The sequence below is a fragment of the Medicago sativa genome, chromosome 2, assembly GCF_051527215.1.
Source record: "Medicago sativa cultivar Bolivia chromosome 2, Bolivia_mono, whole genome shotgun sequence".
Taxonomy (NCBI): Eukaryota; Viridiplantae; Streptophyta; class Magnoliopsida; order Fabales; family Fabaceae; genus Medicago; species Medicago sativa.
In genome coordinates this window covers 19,505,889-19,531,611 of record NC_140750.1, presented here as the reverse complement: position 1 = coordinate 19,531,611, position 25,723 = coordinate 19,505,889, and the positions used below count along the sequence as shown (strand labels likewise).

At 33.4% G+C, this 25,723-nt stretch overlaps 2 protein-coding genes across 3 annotated transcripts; one reads left to right on the top strand and one right to left on the bottom strand.

The window, feature by feature from the left end:
- Positions 1 to 1,471: 1,471 nt before the first annotated feature.
- Positions 1,472 to 8,770, bottom strand: LOC146945281 (dihydrolipoyl dehydrogenase 2, chloroplastic-like). Of its 2 annotated transcripts, none has more exons than XM_085743620.1 (15): positions 8,329 to 8,770; positions 7,619 to 7,765; positions 7,176 to 7,310; positions 6,735 to 6,843; positions 5,869 to 5,993; positions 5,497 to 5,622; positions 5,323 to 5,403; positions 4,651 to 4,713; positions 4,491 to 4,565; positions 4,343 to 4,421; positions 4,163 to 4,263; positions 2,900 to 3,013; positions 2,301 to 2,414; positions 2,038 to 2,109; positions 1,472 to 1,937 (listed from the first exon to the last, which is right to left on the bottom strand). In XM_085743620.1, the coding sequence occupies exons 1-15, from the start codon at positions 8,641 to 8,643 to the stop codon at positions 1,929 to 1,931; spliced, it is 1,665 nt and encodes a 554-aa protein (XP_085599746.1). In that variant the 5' UTR covers positions 8,644 to 8,770; the 3' UTR covers positions 1,472 to 1,928. The 2 variants fall into 2 exon arrangements, with proteins under 2 accessions (XP_085599746.1, XP_085599745.1); XM_085743619.1 differs by having other exon boundaries at positions 1,472 to 1,933.
- Positions 8,771 to 10,232: 1,462 nt separating this feature from the next.
- LOC146945280 (uncharacterized) lies at positions 10,233 to 25,477 on the top strand. Its single transcript, XM_085743618.1, has 24 exons — positions 10,233 to 10,421; positions 13,052 to 13,132; positions 13,547 to 13,646; positions 13,828 to 13,912; positions 14,016 to 14,065; positions 14,701 to 14,780; positions 16,328 to 16,387; positions 17,226 to 17,325; positions 17,419 to 17,496; positions 17,618 to 17,685; positions 17,792 to 17,860; positions 18,010 to 18,087; positions 18,176 to 18,271; positions 20,281 to 20,351; positions 20,923 to 21,000; positions 21,104 to 21,197; positions 21,655 to 21,753; positions 21,993 to 22,210; positions 22,300 to 22,414; positions 23,286 to 23,417; positions 23,723 to 23,830; positions 23,935 to 24,041; positions 24,126 to 24,239; positions 24,325 to 25,477. The coding sequence occupies exons 1-24, from the start codon at positions 10,377 to 10,379 to the stop codon at positions 24,857 to 24,859; spliced, it is 2,661 nt and encodes an 886-aa protein (XP_085599744.1). The 5' UTR covers positions 10,233 to 10,376; the 3' UTR covers positions 24,860 to 25,477.
- Positions 25,478 to 25,723: the final 246 nt, after the last annotated feature.

Here is a 25,723-nt window from a genome sequence, read left to right as displayed (position 1 = left end):
AGTATATATATATATATATATATATATATATATATATATATATATATATATATATATATAGATTTTGATTTATGTGAGTATTGAGTATTTTTGTGAGTATTGAGTATCGGTTTGGGTGAATGGTATAATAGTTCATAGTTAGGAAGAATTATTGTAGTTAAGTCACTTCAACAATTTATTCTAAAAATTGATTATAGTAATCGATTTCAAATTCCAATGATATTAATTATAATATTGTTTTATATTGATTAAGTTAATTTTAGTGGTAATTTTATGAATTATTAATCTTTAGAATTTATAGTAGAATATAAAATATAAAAAAAAAACAATGATAAGTTTTAGTGACAGCTAAACCGTAGGTAGAGGTCCATAATGCATTTTAAAATGGTCTCCTTAGAATTACCTACATTTTTTCCGCAGGTAAATGTGGAAAACATGTAGTGACAGCCATTTGGCAATGACAGACAGATTTAGCTACGGAAATTTGCCCTATAGTGACGGATTTTGGCTGTCACTATAAGTCAAATTTCTTGCAAATTTCTTGCAGCGATACAAAGAAAGTATCGGTTGAGTCCAGGCACTAGCTGGGCCCTAAAAACGCCCTTGTTGGTGTGTGTATCTGAAAATATGCCTCATAGGTTGCTACTAACATACTCTCTATATAAACGATGTAATGTCCTCTTGGAAACATTATGTTGTAATATGAATATGGGTTCGTGACTAGGTAGTCAACCATATTTAATTAGTTAAATTAAAAAAGAGGCCATATACTAATTAACACAACTCAACATTCTTCGTATGTTTTTTAAATATTCTAGGACCTACCAGTACCACCAAAACTCTTACTCAAGGTTGAGTAATATTCAACTGTTTATGTGGCTATTATTTTTCCATTTCTTCTTATAAATATGCTTTCTTCTCTAGTAATATTAGAGAGCAATTTAACATTAGCTTTATCAATTCAAGAGGTTACATTTCTAGTTCTCTACTAATTTTATGGATTGTAATTTTTAAAAGCGCAATTTGGAAATTGTTGATTGTAATGTGGGAATATTTCACTATTCTGCATTCAAGTTAATATATAAGATGGGAAACTCCCATTTTCACCAAAGTATGACAAATTGAAAAGAAAAAAAAGTTTTGTTAGTTTAATTACGTGGGGATATTTTTTAAATGTGAACTGCTGGACATGATGTTTACATGCTTTCTGCTTAGTTTTTTTTAAAAAGGTTAAGAAACATTAAATCTATATAGTGGATGTTGGAGCTGGTTTATCAATCACAAGCATCTACGGTAGAATGGTCGTGCTAATGGTTAGAATTAAATATTTCCCAATCCTTTTATTATTGGTCTGCTTTCGGTGTCTTGAGAAGCAACTATTGTAAAATGGTTGTAAATTGGAAGTTGAAAAGGACAACCTATTGGAAATACCAATTTCAACAAGGCAATAACATTATGGAGACAGAATAAATAAATCATCAAGACGCAATTTCAAGCTCCTTATGATGGATTATGCGTAAACAAGGTTTATTCAGAAAATCTTGTAACAACTATTTATAGTCAACATACTGGATTCAAACTCATGCATACCGAAAAACAGACCAATACAAAATGCCTCCCCACTAGAAGCATCTTAGACATAACCCGGGGGGAAACGAGTTTCTATAGTCCAATAATTAGGAATATGAGTGTCTTTGACAGACACTAACAATATGCCACGAAAATAATAATTCGGTGCCAATCCATTATCAAATCATTGGCCAGGCCCCTTCAAAGTTAAAACAGTTCCCTTCTATTAGAAGATTCTGAATGTGCAGTATCACGCCTGAAGATGATCAATATCTTGAAACTTGCTTTTACAAGCAAATTGCATGCATGCAACAGATTAGACTGCAACTGGTTCCTTTACTGGGTCAGAAGCTTGTGCTTTAACCTGTCTTGATGATTGAAGAAGCGAGCGCATATATTAACGCACCAAGCACAGCTAATTATTTGTTTAATAAGTGTAAGGATGGAAGTAAATTGCAGATAGTTCACCTTTGCTGATTTAAATAGTTCATCAAGCACCTCAGACAAAGTTGGATGAGCATGAACTGCAAATTTAATATCCTGCATTTGTAACACAAAAATGTTCAAAGTTACCAAATAGACAGGAATTGAAAGATTCTTAAAAGTAAATTTATCAACATACATGGACAGAGAGAACCTTTTATATTCTATAACACTGCAGCACATGTAGCCATCAATAATTCAAAGCCAGGGCCAGTCTCACAAATGACAGCATTGGAAAGAAAATTTACCTGAATACGTGTCCCTAATGCTATTGCATTGGAAGCCTCGTGGATGAGATCTGCAGCATGCAACCCAAATATATGAACTCCTAGTATCTCTCCGTTGTCAGGTCTGTATATTAACTGCATGAAAACATCATGATGACAGTTAGACAACAATGAAACTGGTTAGAAGAGTGTAAAAACCCATCCATTCTGCTCTCAACCAAATTTATTTTGTTAACGTCAAAGTAACTCCTTAGAAGATAATTCATCAACCACTGCCTAACTGTGGTGTTAGGTCAAGAAGAGACCACTGGTTATTCAGATTCTAGAGTCTATAATCATGTTTGGCCATTTACATGGAGTCCACGTTTGGGTGGTTTACAAAATCAACTCACATTTTTCAAGGTGTAGAAAAGATTATAAGAGAATAATGATTTTCTTGCTTCTCCACTAACTTTTAAGATTGGCCTAGTAAATTTGCAAAAGTATCTCTGTAATTGCACATTTGCACTTTAAAATAATTCTATTTTACAACATCCAACGTTTAAAAAACAAATTTTTAATGCCATTTTTTATAATCTAACCCAATCGATCATTTATTAAGAGAAAGACACAAAAATTACCTTGGCAAGACCCTCGCCTTCATTTTCTGCCAAGGCTTTTGTATTAGCTTTAAAACTTGTTTTGGCAACACTTACGTCAAACCCTTCCTTTTGACCTTTCTCCCTTGCTTGAGGCTGCAAACAAAATATTTGATCATAATGAACAACATCATAACATAAGCAATGGACAACCAGTGGCGGAGCTAGGAAAAAAGTCTAGGGTGGGCCATAAATAGTGATGGAGCTTAATTTTCTTACAAGTACATTTTATGATTGGTTAGTTCGAATGACTACAAATTTGTTATTTGTTGAATATAATTCAAACCAGTATTTTAAAATCTGAACCATTTATCAACCCAGATAAAGTACAAGATAATTGATCGAACAACTAGGTCATTGAACCTAACGACTGAATTAAATGACTCGACTTCAATAAACAGATGTATAAGTATTAAATCGAATTGAATCAAATGATTGAGTAAAAAAAAAAAAAGTTAAAATAAAACTCATGACATATATAGTAATGTAAAAAAGATCATTACATAAGAAAATATACTTATAATCAAGTACAATAATGAAATATATTTTAAAATAAAGAATATAGTATTTTTTTTACCTAAAAAATAGTGTGTATACAATTAAATATTTTTATGATATCATGTTTTTTAAGGATATTTTAATATTTATGCTATATGTTATGCGTAATAAAAGATAGTTGAGGTCCTCTTTTGTATAAAAAAATATGTTATGTGTGACAAAAGAGGAGTTGAAGTCCCCTTTGTATAAAAAAAAAAAGAGTAAAGTGACAATTGTACCCAAAAATAAGAGTAAGGAAGGAAAGATTATTTTAAATTGGATAAAGGAGTTATGTTTTATTAAAAAAGAAAGATTATTTTAACAATTATGCTTTTTTTATACAAAAGAAAATTACAAAAGAAAATAAAAGAATAAATGAAAATGGCTTTGGCAGGAGTTGAACCTAGCAGCTTTGGCAGGAGTTGAACCTAGCACATAAGACTTGGCAAAAAGGCTATTAACCACTACAGCATGCTACAAAATCATTGAAACATATTACAAAACATAATATATATAATAAGAGTTTTTTTTTTTGGGGGAAGGCCATGGCCAACCTTGGCCCATGAGGGGCTCCGCCTCTGTGGACAACTAGTAGTATAGGATACAAGGGGATAGAGCAAAAGAATATCATAACCGCCGTGTAAGAAAGATTGAAACAAGTAGGAAGTGGATGATGAAACATTAACCAACATAAAAAGTATATCATACCTCTGTCAATCCAACCATGCTGATTTCAGGATGAGTGAAACAAGCAGCTGGTATGCTTAAATGATTGAGCACATGATCTCTTCCAGTGACTTGCTCAACCACTGTCCAATAATATTTTCAATCAGTGAACTGGAAAAATCACTTGGAACATTTGTAGCCAAATTATATAGTTTTTTTTACCTGAAATTCCTTGTGCACTGGCAGCATGAGCAAGCATCATCTTGCCATTTGCATCGCCAATACAATATAAATGAGGGACCTATAGTTCCATATCCTAAATCAGTAACAATAGTAGATCAGCAGGAAAAAATAGAGTTTTGAAACAAACCAGGTTTCCATTTGCATCAATTACTCTCATACGCTCATCCACGGGAACAAAACCACGCTGTGTTGCAACGTCAATCTGCAGGAACATGTAACAATAATATCGAATCACTTCCTCCACAGAAAGCTTTTTGTACTAAATTATTTTTGTTTAGAAGGCATACATTCTCCAACCCCAGACCTTGTGTGAATGGAGCCCTTCCAGTTGCTATTAATGCAGCATCCACCTGCAGAATATAAGAAACAACAGATTAAATATATTCTTTTTACTGGAACAGAGTGTATATTCAGTTATTAAATATGCATGCATAATATATGAAGTTATGTATAATTGAGATTTTCAGATAATTGCAATAGCTCTACATATCCTGATACTAACATTACAAGTGTTCAGGAATTTCAGCCATACAGAAGCCACTAACATATAAAGCTACATGAACTTATAAATTAATGAAACTGGAAAAAAAAAAAAAAAAAGAGGTAAACAAGAGGGAAGATGCATGGCAAAGTTCTGCATCATTCATAGAATTGTCGGCACACGCTTGTATTTTCTTCTCTCCGTATGCTAATTGATGGTGAGTACATTAACGATCACTGGATCTTAAAAATTTGATGAGGTCATTACAGGGTCTAATACCATGAGGGCATGCTGTATTGAGGGTTGTTCTAGAAAGCATATGACCAGAGATAATTACTAATTGTAAAAATATATTATTCTGTATTAAGTGTTCCCTGCTCACATATTCTCCAATCAACCTTTTCCAAACAGTTTCTTTAGGAAAATTTATACAGTTCAAAACAAAGTGATCAACTAAAAACATTTCAAGAGAAGGTACCTCTAAAGTTTCCTTTTGCTCCTTGGTTTTTGCATCAATGAGCTCAATCATTACAGGTTTTCCATCTCTTGCAGGAGTTATCTATACAGAAAGGATATTTATTTTGACGTGAGTGTGACAATTCCAAATATCAACCCTACAAAAATTTATGGGAGAAGTTACAGACGTAGTTACCTTGGATGCAAAAACGCCAGTATGATAGTCAATATTCCTGGGATTTATAAGAACCCTCTGAGCCAACTTGCTAATTTCAGGATCAAATCCAGGCATAAGCTGATCTAAAGCTTCAACAAAAGTAACCTGCAAAATAACTTTATTACCCACATTATCCCGTCTGCATACAGGACTTTCAAATTTTACAAGGACATAATATCAATTTTTTGTTTTATCTTCTTAAGTTAATAGAAAAAACTGAGTCTAAAAAGAATGTGTAAGTTTACAGCACGCAGCCTTTGGGCATCATAAAAGTAGTAAACTATTAGCAATCCTTTTCGTGAACAAAATATAATAAATAAATGGGGAAAGTTATGTCGGAAAAAGTTCTACCTCACTTCCAAGTGCCGTATATACATCACTGAATTCAAGGCCGATATAACCACTTCCAACAATTGCTATCCAATCAGGAACTGTCTCCAACTTAAGTGCATGGTCACTGGTGATCACAGTCTTCCCTGAAGGTAATTACTTGTCAAATTTTAATTGCAGTGGAGATATACTGTTAGGAACCCAAGAATTGGATTCCAAAGAAATAACAATGAAACATTAAGTCGCGTTACAATAACAATGAAACATTAAATGCTACTTTTATTACTCTCACTTCTTTCAATTCTTTAATTTATCTTTCCTATACTATTAATGAAGGATAATTTTGTAAAATTACTTATAATTTCTCTTTTCCATAACATTTATTATATTTTTTAATTTGTGTGAAATGACCAAAACATCATATAATTTGGGACGGAGGGAGTAACAAGAGAGCAAGCTCTCCTACACTGGTTATAAAACCAATTAATCTAATTTCCCTTTATTCTATAATCCTATCATATCACATACATAATAAATCTTACAATAAGAGATAGGAAAACTAAAAACAAGAGGGGCAGTATCAAACAATCAATAGACTACATAACAAATATCTACTTGGAGTCTAATATCCTAAATACAAACATACTAATAATCAGAAAATATCTCCAATACTAAATTAAATTAATCCATTCTTTTTTCAATTGGATTCTGACTGCTTTTATAACTGATAGCATTCTATCTTAAATCACTTGAAGCTTAACAGTAATGTAGAGAGAGAATACATGCCTATAACAAAGCCATTCCATTGAGTAAAAACTAGAGACCAAACAAAAATAGTAATAATGCCATTGAGAGAAACAAAAAGAAATACATAGTGTAAGGTGTACCATCAACTTCAATTCCCTTAGGAACAAAAGGAATGGAACCAGTGGCAATGATGATGTCTTTTGCAGTTACTACATTGTTGGAAGAGCCAATTTTCACCTTTTGAGGACCCTGCAAAAATTCACAAATAAGATAGGAAGTAAATAAAAAATGATAAAATTTCCATTGGCGATTTAAATTCAATCTCGGTGTTGGCAATCGCTAATTATGGGAAATAGCAGCTTGTTTAAATTATTGAAAACATTTCGTACTATATAGCATATCACGGAACAATAGTTATTTGTTTGAAATCCGCTACTCTATAGCACCACTATAGAAACTATTTGACAACATTGTTCAAGCCTTGGCTAACAAACAGAAAAGTCAATTTCTGAAGAGAATCATAACAGCATAAGCGTATCTCTGATAACCACTGACTTTACAAAGAAGAATAAGTCGCTCACCAAAATAGTTCCAAAACCAGTGAGTATATCAACTCCAAGTGCTTTCATCGAGTTGGTCAAGTTACCACGAATTTTCGAAGCAAGATTATTAGCATGGTCAGCAACTGCTTGTCTATCATATCCAGCATTAGAAACCTAACATAACAAAACCCAACCGATAAGTTAACCATTTTAAACATTTTTAACCATGAAGTAAAATTCTAAACACATTTCAACATATACATTATATTTTCTATCAATGAAGCCAGATCCACTAATGGTTTGTTTGGACTTACCTATTTGAGCTTACTTTCTATCATAAACAATTGTGAAATTATTTCAGAGAGCTTACGAAAATAACTAATGATATGTCCATAAGAGAAATGACTTTTTCATAAGTACTTATATGGTAAGCGCATAATTAAACTGTTTATCCAAACAGGGTCTCAGTTTTAAGTTTTTACCTGAATGCCGAGCGACTTCAAATGATGATCATTCCTGAGGTCTCGCATACGACCACTTACAGCCAATAGAGCTTTAGAAGGAACACAACCTCTGTTGACACTTGTCCCTCCCACCACATCGCCCTCAACGATTGCTGTTTTCAAACCCTGTAATTCACTCACTTATTACAAATTTCATATGAAACTTGAGCAATCCAAAAGTTCTTTATCAATTAAGTGCATGTTTGGACCACTGTTTAGAAAAGCTCATCAAAACGGCTTATAAGTTATAACATCTCTATCAAGACAAGCTCTCCAATACAACTTAAACTTATACTAATACAAGTTGACTCCACTTATCTTTTCTTATAGTAATAGGCCCAGTTTGGATCAACTTATTTGAGCTTTTCGATTGGCATAAGCACTCGTGAGACTTATTAGAGAAAGGAAAGAAAACAACTAATAACAAGTTCATAATTTGCTGATAAAATAGCTTACGGAAACAGCTTATAGCTTATACAAAAATAATATAATTTTATCTTTAGTTATCGAAAAACAGCTTGCAAATTGATAAAGCTATAAATTTGATTTATCGAAACAGGTAAAAACTTCTATAATAAACACTTATTTTATCGAAACAAAGCTACGTCAATTTTGATGATTATGAAAAACAAATTGCATCAACTCAGGTGAATTTTCAAATTTGAACTAAGTAAATGGAAGTAATGTACCTTGTCGACGGCGTGAAGAGCGGCACCGTGACCACCAACACCAGCTCCGATAATGAGTAAATCGTAATCGAATGATTTAGGAGGAGTGCCGTTATTTGAAATTGCGGCGGATACGGCATTGAGGTGTGTTCGGCGGAGGGAGTGGGTGCGCGGTGAACGATGGCGGAGAGAAGTGAAAGCGAAGGCTTCGCGTCTGAGACTACAGAATCGGAGATTAAGTGACGTGGCAGTGGTGTTGTTGAAGAGGGAATAGTGGTGTGGTCCTGAAATGGTGGTGGGGGAGGAGGAAGATAGTGAGATTGGTGATAGCGTCATTTTGAGAGGAAATTGAATTGAACAGATAAATGCGAGAGAGGTTTGGAGTTATGAAGTTGGGAGTTAGGAGAGGGCGGACATATCCAAGTGTAAGTGGGCGTACTTTCTATTTTTCACCAATGCTGTTGGAAGGAAGTGGACAACTCGCACATGGATTTAATAATGCAGTTAGAAACGTTAGTATGGGCAGCATTTTTGTTTCCTGATTTGGTTGTTGATTTTTTTAATTGATAATCAAATAGTTTAGATACAAAAATGAAAATAATTGGTAAATTTTAAGTAGAAAAAATTATTTTTAAAATTTTTAATATATTGAATATATTACTAAGACAAAATTTCCTAAAAAAGAATATATTAGTAGGAAAAGAAGTGTAATTTTTTCTCTTTTTCCTTAAAAAAGAATTACACTTCTTAATATGGATAAGTGAGGTTTACATTTGAAATATATCATGTTATACTAAAAAATATGTATAAATGTCCTTGTGAGTTGATTTATGTTGATTCGAACCTTAGACATTTCATTGTTTTTGACAAATCTAAACGTTTCACTTATTTATTTTAATAAGGTGAATTTTTAATTATTAGACTGCTTAAAAAAAATGTATAATTTAATCATAATATTAAAATTGTTTCGGTATATAAATTTTGTAAACTTCTTGTTTTTATCTCTATATAAACAAACAACTCAATTATATTTCTTAAATATTTGAAAATTCATTAAAAACTTTCCATAGATTCAATAAAGGAAATTTTTTGAATAGGTTCCATTGAACTCACAATATATCCGACAAACATTCATATTTGTAAATCAACTTTTCATTAATACTCCATTGTTTACAACAAGAGAGTACAGATGAAACTTCCCACTGCACGAGGCACGTTGCAAAATTGGGAAACTGCGCGGTCAGCCAAACATCCAAAGATTTTCTGAAACCATCGGCTAGGAACCTAGGACAATGGAAAAACCACGCAAGTTTTCTAGTGACGTGTTTGCTCTAAGCTTCCTTCCATTGAATAATGTTAAATTTGGTGAAGTGTTATTGTGTTAAATTAAATTAAAGTTAAAGATTAAAGATCCAACCACGCAAAAAGATAATAATATTTTACTAGTGTAAAAGTCATTTATTCAATTTTAGATGTGAATTTTTTATCCATTAAATTATTTGCCAAAAAAATGGAATAAAATTTTCAACTTTATCATACATAATTTGTTTTTTTAGTGGAATATAATTTGTAAAATAAAAGTTTACAAAAATAAATAGCCCATGCTTAGCCACAAAAATGGAGGTAAAAGTAAATGCCTCTCTTTTAAGTTCTTAGTTCTAAAGTCTTTCTATTTTGAATTTCCTCACCTAAATTTTACTAAGTTCAAAATTTTATTTTATCCTTTTTCTTTTTTTGGAAAAAAATTTGAACAGCTAATAGTGTGAGAAGGAAACACGTGTATCCACATAGAGAGAAGACAAGGATAAGCGCGGGCAAGGCACTGAATCCAATGGCGCATTCGTAGTTTCCCCAATTGCACAGTGGCTTTTCCGCCATTCCACTCCCGCCTAATACACATTTTTCATTTCTACTACTTTTTCTTTACGCTTAATCCAAATTCATCAATGGCGGTTTAGGGTTTCCAATTGATCCCCCCAAACCTCAATTCCCTCTCTTTGAACCCTAATTTCAACTTTAACCTCCAAGATTCACTTCCTCTGCTTTCAAATTTTGACAACTTTGCTGTCATGGGTGCACCTGACAAATCGCAGGAAAACGTTAATTCTTTGCAGGCAAGTTTGCTTATTATGTAATTCAAGCTTTTTCAGCTTCCTTTTATTTTTAATATTGTGTTTAGAGTTTATTTGATTTATATGGTGAGTTGGTGATGGAGGTTGACGCATTTTGAATTAATCACTGTTAGTTAGTTAGTTAGTTACCGCTTCCAAATTCAGTTCAACTGTTTGGATTCACTTATTCGAGCTTATTTAGTGGCATACGTTTTGTTCATAAGCTGTTTTCAACTTATTTGCATAAGTTCCCAAGATAACAACAACTTATAGCAATAATTTAACTTTATTTAGTTTTATGCTATATAAACATCTTATGCTATAGAAATATCTTATACTCCCTTCTGTCACTATTATAAGCAAAACTTCACTTTTTAGAATACATTAATTATTTAATGTATCTAAGCAGTGAAGTTTTGCTTATAATAGTGACCGGAGGGAGTACGTACGTGCTTATCATGATACACTATTGTGTTATAAGCTGTTTATCCAAACATGACCAAAAACTTTTCATGACTCATAAATACATGGTAATAAATTCATGTCATCAAGTCACAAGGATTGAGTTGGTGGCGAGGGAATTTGAGTTGTTTGCTTGAAGTTGTTGGTTCAAATCTCACTCTTAAAATTAAGAATCTTTAGACATTCCATTAATCGTACAACTTCATGAATTGATTGTTATTACTCCTAGAGTATACAACTTCTTAGGCTACTGCTCACTTATTAAGCATTGAATGCCATTATTGTAAAACCATTATATATACAAGGTGTGTGATCGCATTATGGACACATAATTTTACACAGAAATCACATATTTGTACACTCCCCATTGTCATGATTGTATACCAAAAATAATTTGATTTTGAGATTTGCTTAAGTGCCTTTGAAGCATTGGTTAAGTTAACAAAAGTATGAAGTATATTAAGTAAAAGGTTAAGCATCTAGGCAACATATATACTTTCTTTAAATAGTTAAAGCATTTAATACCCTGTTTATTGTTTAACATGTGCAATTAGGAACTTTTTAGCAGAGCGTAATTGATAATGTCCAGGAGTTATATAATATAATGAAAGTCAAAATTAAAACCTTCTAGAAATGTACTGAAATGTGAGTTGTTTTGAGACAAGAGTCTGGCATCATGGAACTGTTTATGTTGAGTATCTTGAGATAATTGGATAACTTTGGATAAGCTTGGATTTGTTTGAACCAGAGTTATTAATTGTGTGCAGTAGCAACACCACAGCAATTCGAAGCTTGGCACAAATATGTAGGTTGGACAGAAGTGAATAATTTAAAATGTAGTGCTTATAATGTTAGATTAGCCTAGGGTGAATTTATAGCAGCTATTATAAGTACCCTTATGGATTGAATAGGGTTTTTGGGATGTGATATTTTACTATGCTCATCAATTATTTTCACTGTCCTACTTTATTTCGACTAGTTCACTTACATCCTGACTGTCTGATATCAGCTGTTGAAGAATACAAATACTAATAGAAATATGTTTCATTAGTACCCTTATCCAATATTAATATCTAACGTTAGAAAAATTTGGTCGATTAGCCTTTTTCAGCTTGGCTGATCTTCTGTAAACTTTTGAAAGTTGTTCAAAATATGTATTTTTATTTGTCTAGGAAGCCTCAAACAATGTTTACTCGGTTCCAGGACTGAAAGGCGAAACCGATGGGATAACTTATCACTAAATTAAATATATATTGAAAATGACAATTCTAATTTTCAAGTCATGTTTACTAGTTACTATGTTCATGGAAAGAACTTCATTTGCAGTATGTTAGACCTCTTGTTAGTATTGTTATTATATTATTAGCTGCAATTATTATTATACTATCAGGCAACAGTTATATGTATTAGGGCAGCAGTTATGTAGTTATACATTTATTGAATGAATGGGGAATGGAAGAAAAGTCAGTAGGCATTTATTTTGGGACTAAATAGAATATATTGATTGGGAGAGACCAAGCTCTCGAATTCTTGCAAGGGAGAGACCCAGACTCTTGAATTTCTTGGATAAGAAGTGTCTATCCTAATTTTCTTTTTTCTCTCTTATACTCTGTTAACTAGATTTCCTGTTGTAATCCAAGCTCTTGCCATTGACCAGAATTGTTCAATAGAAGTCAACTATTTCCTTTATATTTCTATGTTCGGTACCAGTTTCTATCTCAATATTGTGTCTTTGTATTTCTTTCTTACCCTTCTATTATTCTTATTTTACTCGTATTATGGATTATGGAAGAGAAAATGTGAAGTGGCGACATTCCCATTTCATTTGGTTAATTAAAACTGTTTTGGTATTGTTTGCTGATGCTTCTTGCTTTAAATTGTTTCAACCAGTCCCTCTAAAATACTTGAATGAAAATGGAAAAGAAAACAAATTATGGAGTAAGGAATTTAGTACTCAGCTATTCTATAACCATTTTCATCACGGTCAGCAGTTGGGCTGCCTGAGTTTGTTCAATGAATATAGTTCCTATATATCTTTGTTATTTATGATGTAATACAATTGATACATTTGCAATATAACTAGGGTAATGTTTTGCACAATTCTTTTCCCTATTGATGTATTCATTTGTTGCGACTGTTATATTACTTATTTTTTCCTTATTGAATTTCAGCGTGTCAAGGTCTACCGTCTGAATGATGATGGGAAATGGGACGACCAGGGCACTGGGCATGTCACTGTTGATTATTTAGAGGTTAGTACACTGTACATTGTAAATAACGGGTACTATATAAATGTTGAGGTGTGTGCGCGCACTTTTCAAGGGGCAGCTCATGCACAATTTCCCCTTAATGTCTGGTTATTCGTATGCTCAGCGGCTTTTACCTTTGCATTTTGAATTATAATATTAATTGCAATTCATAATAAGATATAATCTCATTAAGGATTTGTGATACCGATGGGTACTGGTTTTCCTCATTGTCTGATGACAGTACATCTTCCTCCCTCTCACGTGATTATATTACTCAAAAGAAATAGGTGTTTGATTGGTCTTGTTATTACATTCTATTACATATGTATTTGAAGTTGGTTATTATTTTTTAATTGGATAAATCTTAAGCTTCTTGCATTTAGAATGAATGAAATATCATGACATCTCAAAATGCAGCGATCAGAAGAGCTGGGCTTATTTGTTTATGACGAAGAAGACAATGAGACTATACTTTTGCATCGCATCATTTCTGATGATATTTACCGAAAACAAGAAGGTAATTGGTAGCTATTATTTTTTCCTTTTAAAACTAATTGGTAGCAGTCATGCTTTCTTTTGCTCATCAATAACTAGTAGTCATCTGTTCATGCTTTAAAATATTTGAGGATTCATTTTATATAGCGGTTTGATTAAAGATTTTATAGTGGTTTGATTGAAGATTTTCTTTTATCCTTTAGATACAATTATTTCATGGAGAGATCCAGAATATGCCACTGAGATAGCACTAAGCTTTCAAGAACCTGGTGGATGCTCTTTCATATGGTTGCTAGTGACTTTCTAAATTTTAATTTCTTCACACTTTTCTTTGGGTTTTCTTCCTTCTGATGTGGAATTGATCTTAATTCCTATGCTTGTTTTTATTTAGGGACCATATTTGCAACGTGCAAAGGAATATGCATTTTAATACCTTAAATAGTAAGTAATGCAAAGTTTGAATACCATTTCTTTCTATATTTGGATAATGTTCGCATGTTTTGTTATCATTTGAATATTAACTCCTAACATTAGTTTTTGTAGTACTTGGTCATCACCATCATCTGTTTATTGAATTTCTCTATTTATTTAAGATTAGAATTTTTTTTTTTTTTGGGGGATTAGAAATTTTGTATCGCTATATATAGGAGTTAGTTTTTTGAATTTTTTTTTTTGAGCAAAGTGTTTTGAAGTTATTGTCAACAATGTTCAACTTTTTATTATTTCTCTTATCTCCTTTTATCGAAAACCCATACTTAAACCGCATCCTTGAATATTAGATATACAGAATTACTAAAATCAGTTAATGGTTATCAATTTTGTTAACTGAATATTTTTTCTCTTAAATAGTTAACACTTAACAGTTATAAATGATGTTAATGTTACTATATCTTTGGTTCAATCAATGATTTATTGATCCTATACCTTGATTGAGTCAATGTCAATCTGAGTTCTAACATTGCCTTTATGCTACTAGCAAACTTAGCCATGTCACCTAAGAGTTCTTGTTGACAATTTCCTTGGTTTTATTTGTTGCCTTTATACTACTAGCTTACTGTTTATTCCGTATATCTCAGGTGAGGCATTTCACAGTGTAAACAGTGAGTTGAGGGAGTTGCCTGCAGTTGAATTATCAACGCTTCCATTGATTCTTAAGGTTTGGATATATGCTTTAATCCGCTCATTTGTTTTGTTTCTAATTTTTATTTATTTATGGATCTGCAATTTTATCATGGTTCTATTTAGGATTATCTCTTTATTTGGAATCTTACTTCACGCAGATCAACTGTGGCCACGACTTTTTGTTTTTAATCTTCCAAGCCACAATTCAGAGTGACGTTTAGAAGTACTTGTTTTATCACTTTAATGTGTTACCACCTAAGTTTGTTTAATTGCGTTGCATCAATTCCAAGTTTCTGATGTATTTCCAAACAATTTCGCTGTGCAATCATCAAGAGTTTTGTGCTGCATAATGAATCTAGTTTTGATCTCTGATTTTGATACACACATATGTTATGTTGGTTTTTTTTTTTACTGGCATATGTTATGTTGGTGTTGCTTTATGTTATTGCTTCTTGTCTTCCGAGAGGAGAAAACAGATTCACAAGATTCATGGTCAAGTGCTTATATCACTTTTAGGACATGGGAATACGGATGTGACAAATTTTATAAACTATACGTTAGGGTACAGTAAATACAGCCATAATACAAGACATAATATTAGTATGAAGTTAATATAGAAGCACATTTTTTAAGATAGAAGAGAGGATTCAAATTTATAGATTTGTAAAGGTTTAATTACTCTTTAGGTCCTTGTACTATTTGAGAATTTTTAAATAGGTCCCTAACCTTTTTCTTTAATTGGATCCTTGAATTTGTTAGTACTTCCCCGTCCCTAATTATAAGCTCCCTTTGAAAACAAAACTGTCTTAAATACAAGACCTCCAAATTATTAGGTGCATTTATTACTTTTTTTCACACATAATACTACTAATTTTTCTTGGAAGATGAAAAGTAAACATTTGATACATATATACACAAAAGACAATAAAGTGATAGTTAAGCACCAAATGTACACATTAATTACACTACCAAATTTTCTTAATACATGTTAAAAGTGGGAGTGGGATTATAAAATGGGACAGAAGGAGTAATTGTATTTAGGCCCTTAAACAACAAAGTTTTTAATTGGGTCCCTAAAATTTTAAATGATTTGTAAATAATTATCCTTGAATTTTGGGACCAAATTACTAATTATTTTTAAGTTTAGGAGGGACCTAATTAAAAATCAATTAAAAGCTCATGGACTTGATTAAAATAATTTAGTTAAGGGATCTAATTAAATATTTATGACAAATTCAGGGACTCAATTACAAATATTTGTAGTCTAGGGACCTATTTAAAAATCTAAAAATAGTTTAGAAACTTAGAGAGTAATTAAACCATTTGCAAAATACCAGTAGAAGTATTTGAAGTGTTTGGCTTAGTATGTGTTTCATAACGGCATATAGAACAGACATGGTTCTTGTTTGAAGTATCTTGACTTCTTGGTAGAGTATTACGCTACTTCCAGCAAATGAGTTTGACTAAATTACTTTGTTCTATAGTTCTAACCATTATTTCTTGTTTTTAAAAGCTTGCATTTATGACTTGAATGTAATTCATCATCATCATCATCACCATCTTTTCTTTCTGTGTTCACAGACTGTGGTCGAGAGTGGGATTACGGATCAGTTGCGACTTACAGAACTAATATTAACTGATGTAAGCTAAACTTGATTTCTAGTTTATATGCTTGTGATGTGTTCATAGAGTATACTGGTTCCCCTCATTCTGCATGATTTGATGATTTCTCACAATCAATGGAGATCAGCCATGAATTGAAGTATTAATTCAATCAACAAAAAAAATCCATTAATCAAGTTTTTATCATTTCATTCCTAGCAATCCCATTTGGTACTTTTTGTATTGACAATTTCAATAACTTCAATTTTGTTTGTGGCGGTTTTTAGTATGACTATGATGGAATATTGTGTAAGCTGGAACCAGGAATTTCTTGTCCCAAATATATGTCACAATATTTATTCATATTGTTGGTTGTGGACATTAGGCAGCCTTTACAAAACTTTTATTCATTTGTAATAAGTAATCAAGGACCAAAAGGATAAAATGACTAGAAATTTATAGGAAGTCATGTATGACTTTTCATTTATGCAATGTGTTTAGATTGATAAAAATACCGAATATAATTTCAGATTCAAATGTTCATGAAGTCATAGACATAGGTTACAATATATAGATTAAGGTACATAAATACTACTAATGACCATTCTAAAATTAAGTGAATAGTAAAAATAAGAGGAAATACAAACAGTAAATTTAACATGGACCACCACCATGAATCACCTACCTATTATGGTTAACCATGAAAAGAATCCACCTAATACAATAACCCATCTTGTTTGCAAACTCAGAGTGTTCTTGTGCTCATTTTGTTCATTTTTTGATTGCATTGTTCACCTGTATGCCAGAGTGCGTTAGAATCTTTTGTAAATTTCTTTTTCATCCTGTGCTTCCTCTCTCATTTATATTTCTAATGCAGCAAGAGTTTTTTCGGAAGCTCGTTGAAGTATTCAGAGTTTGTGAGGATTTGGAAAATATGGATGGCCTTCACATGGTTTTCAAAATAATGAAAGGGATCAGTCAGTATCCATATTTTATGCCATTTTGATTTCCAACGTTTTATTGACAATTTATTCCTGTTACAATTTTGACATATTTTTGTTCTGATGCAGTTTTGCTTAATAGCACACAGATTTTTGAGCGAATGTTTAGTGATGAGTTTATAATGGACATAATTGGTGCTCTTGAATGTAAGTTTATGACATGATTTTTTTTTCTTCTTTCTATTATATGTCATTTCCCTCTGTATTTAAACCCCAAAAATGATTTTTTTTTTCTTTCTTTCTTGAAACTATTTTTCTGTTACTTCAGATAATCCAGAGGTTCCTCATGCTCAACATCATCGTGAGTTCTTAAAGGAGAATGTTGTTTTTAAGGAGGTATATTTTGTTATCTTATTACTTTCTTCTATTGTGGGAGAGAAGCAAGGCGGTAGATAGACTGAAGAATGTTTTACTTACTATGTTCGGCTACTGTGTTTTTCAGGCCATACCTATAAAAAATTCAACTGTGTTATCAAAGATACATCAAACATATAAAATTGGTTTTTTGAAGGTTTGGCTCCTTCTTAGACTTTAATTATGTTCTCTCTCTCTCTCTCTCTCTCTCTCTCTCTCTCTATATATATATATATATATATATATATATATATATCTTGCTCTTTTTCTCTGATAAATCTTCATATCTTCTCTGACTGCTTTCAGGATGTTGTTTTGACTAGAGTATTAGACGAGGCTACTGCTGCAAATCTCAACTCTATGATACATGCAAACAATGCCACTGTAAGATTTTTGATTAGAATGAAAAGAAGACTTCTATTTTAATATATTGATTGTTATCTTTAGTTTTGACTGCATTGTTACTTTTTAGGTTGTTTCTTTATTGAAAGATGACAATGCATTTATTCGGGAGTTCTTTGCTAGGTTTAAATCTCCAACTACCTCTCCTGAATCAAAGAAAAATATGGTAAAGTCTTCTCTGGTTCTCAGCGTTGGCAACATTCTTATACATTTATCTCATTATCTGGGATTGTAGTTCCTATGTTTCACAAGTTTCGGAATTTTTCCCAGAACCCAGTTTGAGGCTTATTTTTTATGACGTGTCACATTCATTAATGATGTGGAATTACATTTGATGATGTGACATTGCTGATTTGGACTAGAAATTGTGGATTTCAGAAGGATAGGTTTACATTTGATTAAAGAAACCAAAAAAAAAAGGTTGTAACAGGGTTTCTGGTCCAAAAATGTCACACCATCAAATGTAATTCATCATCATTACTAAATACGATATATTATAAAGAATATGGGTTCTCTAAAAAAATCTTGAAACTTGTGAAACTGGGGGACTAAAATCTTGTTTCTTTTAAATTATAGGGACCAAAAGTGCATTTAAGCCTAATTGGAAATATGAATATAGAGAGTGGACTGGGACGAGCCTTACTTAACCCAAAAGGCTACCTTTAGGGTGAGAGTTATACAAGTCACTAGTGTGTATTTTGACGTTATACCTAGATGTGTGTTCTTATGTACACTATCAGGCTAGGGTTGGACATTTGGAGATGTTAAGATTGGGATGTAATAGGTTGTTATTTGACAGGAAATTAGCCAAAAACGGCTCAGCTCAACCCTAAAACTAATAGTATTATGGCCATATAGCTAGTCGATGTGGGGTCTTTAATAGGAAATATTTGAAAATAGTTTTATTTTTTTGTGTCCAATTTTTCCTAAGCTTGAAGGTCAGTTTAGAATTTCGGTTGAGCTTTACTCAACCCCAAGTGTTAGCTCATGTAGATAAGCATGTCCACCACTTATGATCCCTCAAATTTGGCGATATGTCTAATGTTTGGTCTGCAAAGTTTGTTGGACTGAACATTTGCGGGTAATCCAGCAACAAATGTGCTGGACTTTGTTACCATCTTAGAAGTCGGGATGGGTCTAACTCATATCGAGAAGTTAGCTCATGGGATTGAGGGCTACCCACCAGTTACAATAGCTAATTTAGCCATATCATTAGACGGTGTGAGATCTCAACAAGAGGAAAGGTATTAGAAGTTCTTAGAATTTGTGGTTGGGCCTAACACAGTCCCAAAAACCTGGCTTATGAGGTGAGGATTTCCATCACTTATAAACACTTGTTCGGGTCATCTCTCATCCAATGTGGGACTCTTTAACACACCCCCCTCACGCCAAAACTATTGAGCTTGGTGTGTGGGTATAAATGGTGGGTTGCCCGATAGAGGAAATCTGATAGCATGTGGCCCAATGGATCTTGGAGGAGTCTCTGATACCATCTTAGAATTTGTGGTTGGGCCTAACACGACCCCACAACCGACTTGTGAGGTGAGGATTGTAAACACTCGTTCAGGCCATCTCTCATCCAATGTGGGGCTTTTTAACAGAAGCATTGCTTCTGCTCATTGCTTATCATCTTAGAACAAAACCAAACAGTGAAATTTTTGTTCTTTATATTTTTGAGTGCTAGTGTGTTGAAAAGTGTGTGCTGCTAGCATTATCTTCTTTGTGAAGTGCTAGCAACTCACTTTCCAACACATTGTCTTTTATTGGTTAAAATACACGCGTGTTCCCCCAAACTATGTGGGTCGCATATAAATTTGGTGGGACCCATTTGAACTTTAACCAATAAAAAGGTGTGTTGAAAAGTGCGAGTGTATTGCTAGCATTATTCTCTTCTTATTTTTTTTTCCAAAAAGTGGTGTCCAAATGAGTTTTACCATAATGGTGTGATCTTATAGGGAAGTGTTCGTAAAGATCAATTGTCTTGGGAACTGAGGTTGAGCTTCTCATTCATTCAAAAGGAATCATGCTTGCTCGAGTTTAATTTTTGTATTCTTATAAACTGTATTAAGGAAGAGTTTTCTTCTATCTTGTACTTTTAAACTTCTTTGATGTTAATGCCAGAATTCACTGCTGATGCTTAATTTTGTTTGTTTTGCTTCTCTAAACAATGGATAGATCAATTTCTTGCATGAGTTTTGTGGTTTAAGCAAGAGCTTACCGATGGTACAGCAGCTTCGACTTTTTAGGTATGTAGCATCTGGAGCGGTACAAGTTTACACGCAGCATCAGCCTAGTACGCAATTTGTTTTCTCCAATATTTTGTAATCAGTTGCTATTGTCTGTTTGAATGCCTTCTTTTAATTATGTTGGCAGAGTTTGGTATTACTTCTCAAGTTTGCCTGTCTATTTTCTTAAGAAATATTTGGATTGATTATCTAAAATATTGGTAGTGCTTTTATTGGAGTATTTAATTGGGGAGCTTGCATAGGTCAAGCACATTTACTTTGGAAATTTGATCCTGCACAATTGTAATTTTAAGCTATGACTATACTTTTTTTTTTTTAATTAATTAAGCTATGACTATAACTTCAGTTTGGTTCCTTCACAATGCTTAGCAAGCTTTAATTAGTATAAAAAGCTTCTAAAAGCAACTTTTGACACAATTATTAGAAGTTATGTTTAATATGTATATGTCAGTTCCTTAAAGATATAACGTAGAGCAAACTTTCATTGGTTAAAGTTGCAGAACTTTGCCATGTAGCATTGATGCCAAACTCATTCTGAGTTCCTGATCAGTTTTTTATTCATTGTATGTAGAGATATGGTAAATGAGGGCATCTTTGACACTGTCACCGATGTCTTGCAAAGTGAAGACAAGAAGCTTGTGCTTACTGGGTATAGTAACCTTGATCTCATGATCTGCATTATCCTTTTGACTATTCTGATTTTACATTCTCTGCGATCATTTTCTAAGACGGAATTGCTTCTATGGTTGCAGAACAGATATTCTCATTCTCTTCTTGAACCAGGATCCTAATCTTCTCCGATCCTATGTGGTTCGACAGGAAGGAGTCTCACTTCTTGGACTGTTGGTAAGTTCTTTCTATGCAAATTGGTGACATGTTCTTTCTAGATGATATGCATGTGTGAATAAACAATTGAAATCAGATAACTTTGGTGGTGTGTTTGTTGCCAACTTTGTGCATGTGTATCACATTATGTTTAGCTGTGTCTACTACTGCTAAGATGCCATAGATAGATTTTTTGATGGTTGATTCCTTGTTAAGATGTATGTTGTACTAGCAATTACGTATATAGGAGTTCAACAATCTAGTTGAACTTAAAAGTATTTCCTGTCAATTCTGAATCTTGAAATAATTTGCAGCTGTTTATTAGAGTATTTTTAGTGTCTTTCACCCTCTTTCTGTTTCCTGTATTTTCTTTTATTTTCTCAGCAGTGCTCATATTCTTTTGCAAGGAAATATGGAACATGACAGCATGGTTTTTGAATATTTATCATTTTTGTTAAAGGATTTTTGTAATGCACAGGTTAGAGGAATGGTAACAGATTTTGGGGACGACATGCATTGCCAGTTTCTTGAGATTCTTCGCATTCTTTTAGACTCATCTACATTGTCTGGGGCACAGGTTCAACTTTCTGTTATTTTTATTGATCTTTCAATCTTGCCTTGCGTTGTTGCTGATATTTACTTAACCAAAATGCTTCTCGACTAAAACATATCTTAGTTTGTGCTTTGTATTATTTATTTCTTTTTGTGAAAGAGATTTTGTTAACTTTAATTATAATATGTGAACTTAAGTTCAACATTCTGAAATAAGCCGTTTTTTATCAAACAATTTACTTACCTTTACGTTTCGTTTGGCAGAGGGACAGTACTATTGATATTTTCTACGAGAAGCATTTGTGTCAACTGATCAAAGTGATAACAGCTTCATGTCCTCCAGAAAATGTCCCTAATGCGAGCAACAAATTTGTAGACCCTGACAAAGGAGACCAAAATCACAGTGGGACAAAGCCAGAGATTCTATTGAACATATGTGAACTACTATGCTTCTGTGTTCTACACCACCCATACCGAATAAAGTATTTCCTTGTTGCTTTGCAAAAATCAGAATTGACTTTATGTTGTTGATCATTTGAAAATTTAATTGTTCTCTCTTTGCTCTTTGCAGGTGCAGTTTTCTTCTGAATAATGTGATTGATAAAATTTTGTTACTGACACGAAGAAGAGAAAAATATCTGGTTGTTGGTGCTATTCGGTTTGTTCGTACCATTCTCTCTCGTCATGTAAGCTCATACGTTTGTGTAGATATTATCTCAGTTTTGTCTTTGGCAACTGCCAGAGCATAAATATCCACGCTGCCCCAATATATATATGTTTCAACACCCAGAGCATGTAATTGCAATTATATGGTTCATAAGGGTCTTATTACCCTGTCTAGAGTGAAAGTAGGGCATTCCTCCTCCCCTTAACATTGTATAACAAACTCTGATTACTGTGTATTTGTAGTTTATTTTTCTTCATATCCTCACCTAATCTGGGTGGAATATTAGAAGTTTATACCAGGTGAAACATGTAACTCATTCTCTACTGGCTTAAAAGTCATAACTAACTGTTAATTTCTTCTTGTTAACTATGTAACCACGTTCTTGTTTAGAGGTTCTTGTCTGCTCTAGATTTTTTCCTCTTGCAAAATCTTATCAGTGACTAAGTTGTACCTTGTGTCATTTTGGTGCCCGCCTCCTTGCTCTTCTTCGTTGAAGTGGAGTTAATGATCAGATGTATGCTGTAAATACTTGCAGACTACGTATGAGGACCATGACATCTTGGCAATTTGAGAGCATTTTATTTCTTGATAACTGTTAAAAATGCGTGTTAACTGTTAACTTCTGTTATCGAGTTATGCTTAAATTTTTCAATTCATGAGGGGATGAAGGTGTCAGTTGGTCAAAATATAACTTTTGGACAATTTAGCGTACTTGATTAGTGCTGTTTGAGTTGCTTATGTTGGCAGCTCTATGGAAACTTTTCTCTAGAATATTGCGCTGCAAGTTTATAGGTTAATTGGCTGAATCATTTTTACTTGATAAAACTATCTTGTTTTAAGCTACAACTTCAATTTATTTTAAGCCTTATATATTTATTGGTTTTCTGCAGGATGAGCATGTGATAAATCATTTTATCAGAAACAACCTTCTCAAACCACTTGTAGACGTCTTCGTTGCTAATGGCAGTCGCTACAATCTGCTCAATTCTGCTGTTCTTGAACTTTTTGAGTTTATTCGCAAGGTATTGTTCTTTTGTTTGTACTCAATATTTTTTGGAAAGAGCAATGCTAACAACACTCTCTTTTGAACACTCTCTCTAATACTCACTCTCTTATTGGTTTAAATCATTGTGGGTCTACACTTTGAAAATTAAACCCACACAAAGTGGTGAGACATACTTTGATTTCATCCAATAAAAGAGTGGGTGCTAGAGAGAGTGTTGAAAAGTGAGTGTTGCCAGCATTCCTCTTTTGCAAATTGTTTGTATTCATTTTGGATATTAAATGCCTCAAAGCAATTTTGTACTGATAATCTTCTATAATGCAGGAGAATATGAAATTATTGATAACATATATAGTTGATTCGTTCTGGGATCAGCTAGTGAGATTTGAGAATTTGGTTTCCATTCATTCACTGAAAGTAAAATATGAGCAGGTATTTTCCAGTTTTATTTTATCCACTGACTTCTTGCTCAAAATCAAAAGTAGCGCAATTACGAATGCTTGCTTGCAGTTTTGAGATTATATACTTCCTTGCAGTGTTTGGATAATGATGGGACAAAAGGTACTGTTACAAATGATCTTCGAAGACGAATTGAGGAGCGTGCTTTAGAGAAAGAAGAGGAAGACTACTTTAATGAGGACAGGTATATATTTTTTTTTTTGTTAAATGTTACATGAAATTTTATACTTCTGGCATGGAGTCTATTTAACATCTGGTGGTTAATCAGTGATGATGAGGATTCGACCTCTACGTCTATTTCACGTCATCAGAAAGGGCAGCATCAGCAGCAGCCGCCGCAGGTGTTATCCAATGGAGCTGCTGCGAGCCATTCAGATTTAAGGTATACTTGTTATACTTTGTATCTTACTAGTCCAATTTTCTCAAGATCATCTTTTGTAAGGCAATGTGTTTGTTTTGGTTTTCAGTCCGAGGTCCGGTGGACTGGTTGACTACGATGATGATGAGGATGATGAAGATTACAAGCCACCACCAAGGAAGCAGCCAGAAGCTTCTGAAGAGGATGAAGGGGCATTGGAGTTGCTCGGGACGAAACGAAAGTTGCCTTTGAAGGATAAGGTGACAGATGTTGTACATAAGCAGAAGATGTCTAAAAGCTCAAAATCAAAAGATACTGTTTTTTCTGCCTTGTGTTCAACTTTGAGCCAGGCTGTACTACCTGGTAAGAAAACTGCAATCAACGATCATAGTGGTGATCAGACAATTGATGGGAGGATGAGCTCAACTGAAGACAATCAAGAAAAAGATATAAAAGTTTCTAGGAGCTGCTCTGAAAATAGTAACACAACAGCTGAAGAGAATCATGTAGAGAAAGAAACTGATACACCTAGGAACTTCTCTGATGGATCGAATGGCACTACAGATAATGGACAGTTGGGTGGCGAGGAACATTCACTGGTTTCACCCAAATCCTCGCCAGAGATGGCCGTTAAAGGTTCTTAAAACTTTATAACCATATAGAGAAAAGCAGATTGTGATATTTATCCCAAGAATTTGCTGGTGGCAAGGTGGTTGCCGTGCCCTGTGAAACAAGAAATTCCTTCTACAAGGGTTTAGGTTCTGATATGCATCTGTGAAGGACATTGCAGATGATATACAGTGCCAATGGGAGGCGGCAAGATATTATAGAGCAACTTGGCTCTGATCCCATGTTTGGTTGGCTGTTTCAAGCTTTGAACATAGTAATAGTTGCTTTTCTGTAACATTCACCAGCAATAAATTATCGTTTTGTTTCCTTGTCACCAATTTTTATCTCTTTCAGCTCATTTTTCATAGTTGCTGTTAGAGAATTCTGATTTGGGGGGTTGATCATGTTGTCATTTTGTAGTTTTTATAAGTTATAATAATATCTTGATAGGGGGCGCCAATATCTGCCCTACATAGGTTTTATTTATCTGTCCCCCCTCTGTAAGTGATATAGGAATATGTGCATTGCCAGTGGGATTGTATTAACAAATTTTCAGTTGTAGAGGTAGAAAGTATCATCTTGTATATCTCTATTGAATTATGGATGCATTGAACTTCACATGCAGTTAACATGAGTTACAGTGGTTGACTTTCTCCCTTGATCTTTCATCTAGTTGTTTGTTAGTTGTGACTGCTTCACCATTAACAATATTCGTCGGCCACATCTCTTCTCTCTTTCTGTTTCCCTAGTTTATATTTCTGAACTGTCTCGGAAGCTATCTCCTCTGTAGCTTCCATTGTCGGCACTATGTCGATTCTAGAAGAGTTAACACCGCTCAAGTTATGTAGTGTGTCATTTCAAAATTAATCTCTGTTTGTAAAACACTAATGTTGCTTAAC

Excerpts from the sequence above, each read along its gene's own strand:
- LOC146945280 (XM_085743618.1), top strand. The coding sequence starts at position 10,377 with ATGGGTGCACCTGACAAATCGCAGGAAAACGTTAATTCTTTGCAG. Across the intron at positions 16,388-17,225 it reads CAGAACTAATATTAACTGAT|CAAGAGTTTTTTCGGAAGCT; the intron begins GTAAGCTAAACT and ends TTTCTAATGCAG. Across the intron at positions 17,861-18,009 it reads ATAAAATTGGTTTTTTGAAG|GATGTTGTTTTGACTAGAGT; the intron begins GTTTGGCTCCTT and ends GACTGCTTTCAG.
- LOC146945281 (XM_085743619.1), bottom strand. The coding sequence starts at position 8,643 with ATGACGCTATCACCAATCTCACTATCTTCCTCCTCCCCCACCACCATT. Across the intron at positions 6,844-7,175 it reads CTGGTTTTGGAACTATTTTG|GGTCCTCAAAAGGTGAAAAT; the intron begins GTGAGCGACTTA and ends GAATTTTTGCAG. Across the intron at positions 5,994-6,734 it reads TAAGGGAATTGAAGTTGATG|GGAAGACTGTGATCACCAGT; the intron begins GTACACCTTACA and ends AATTACCTTCAG.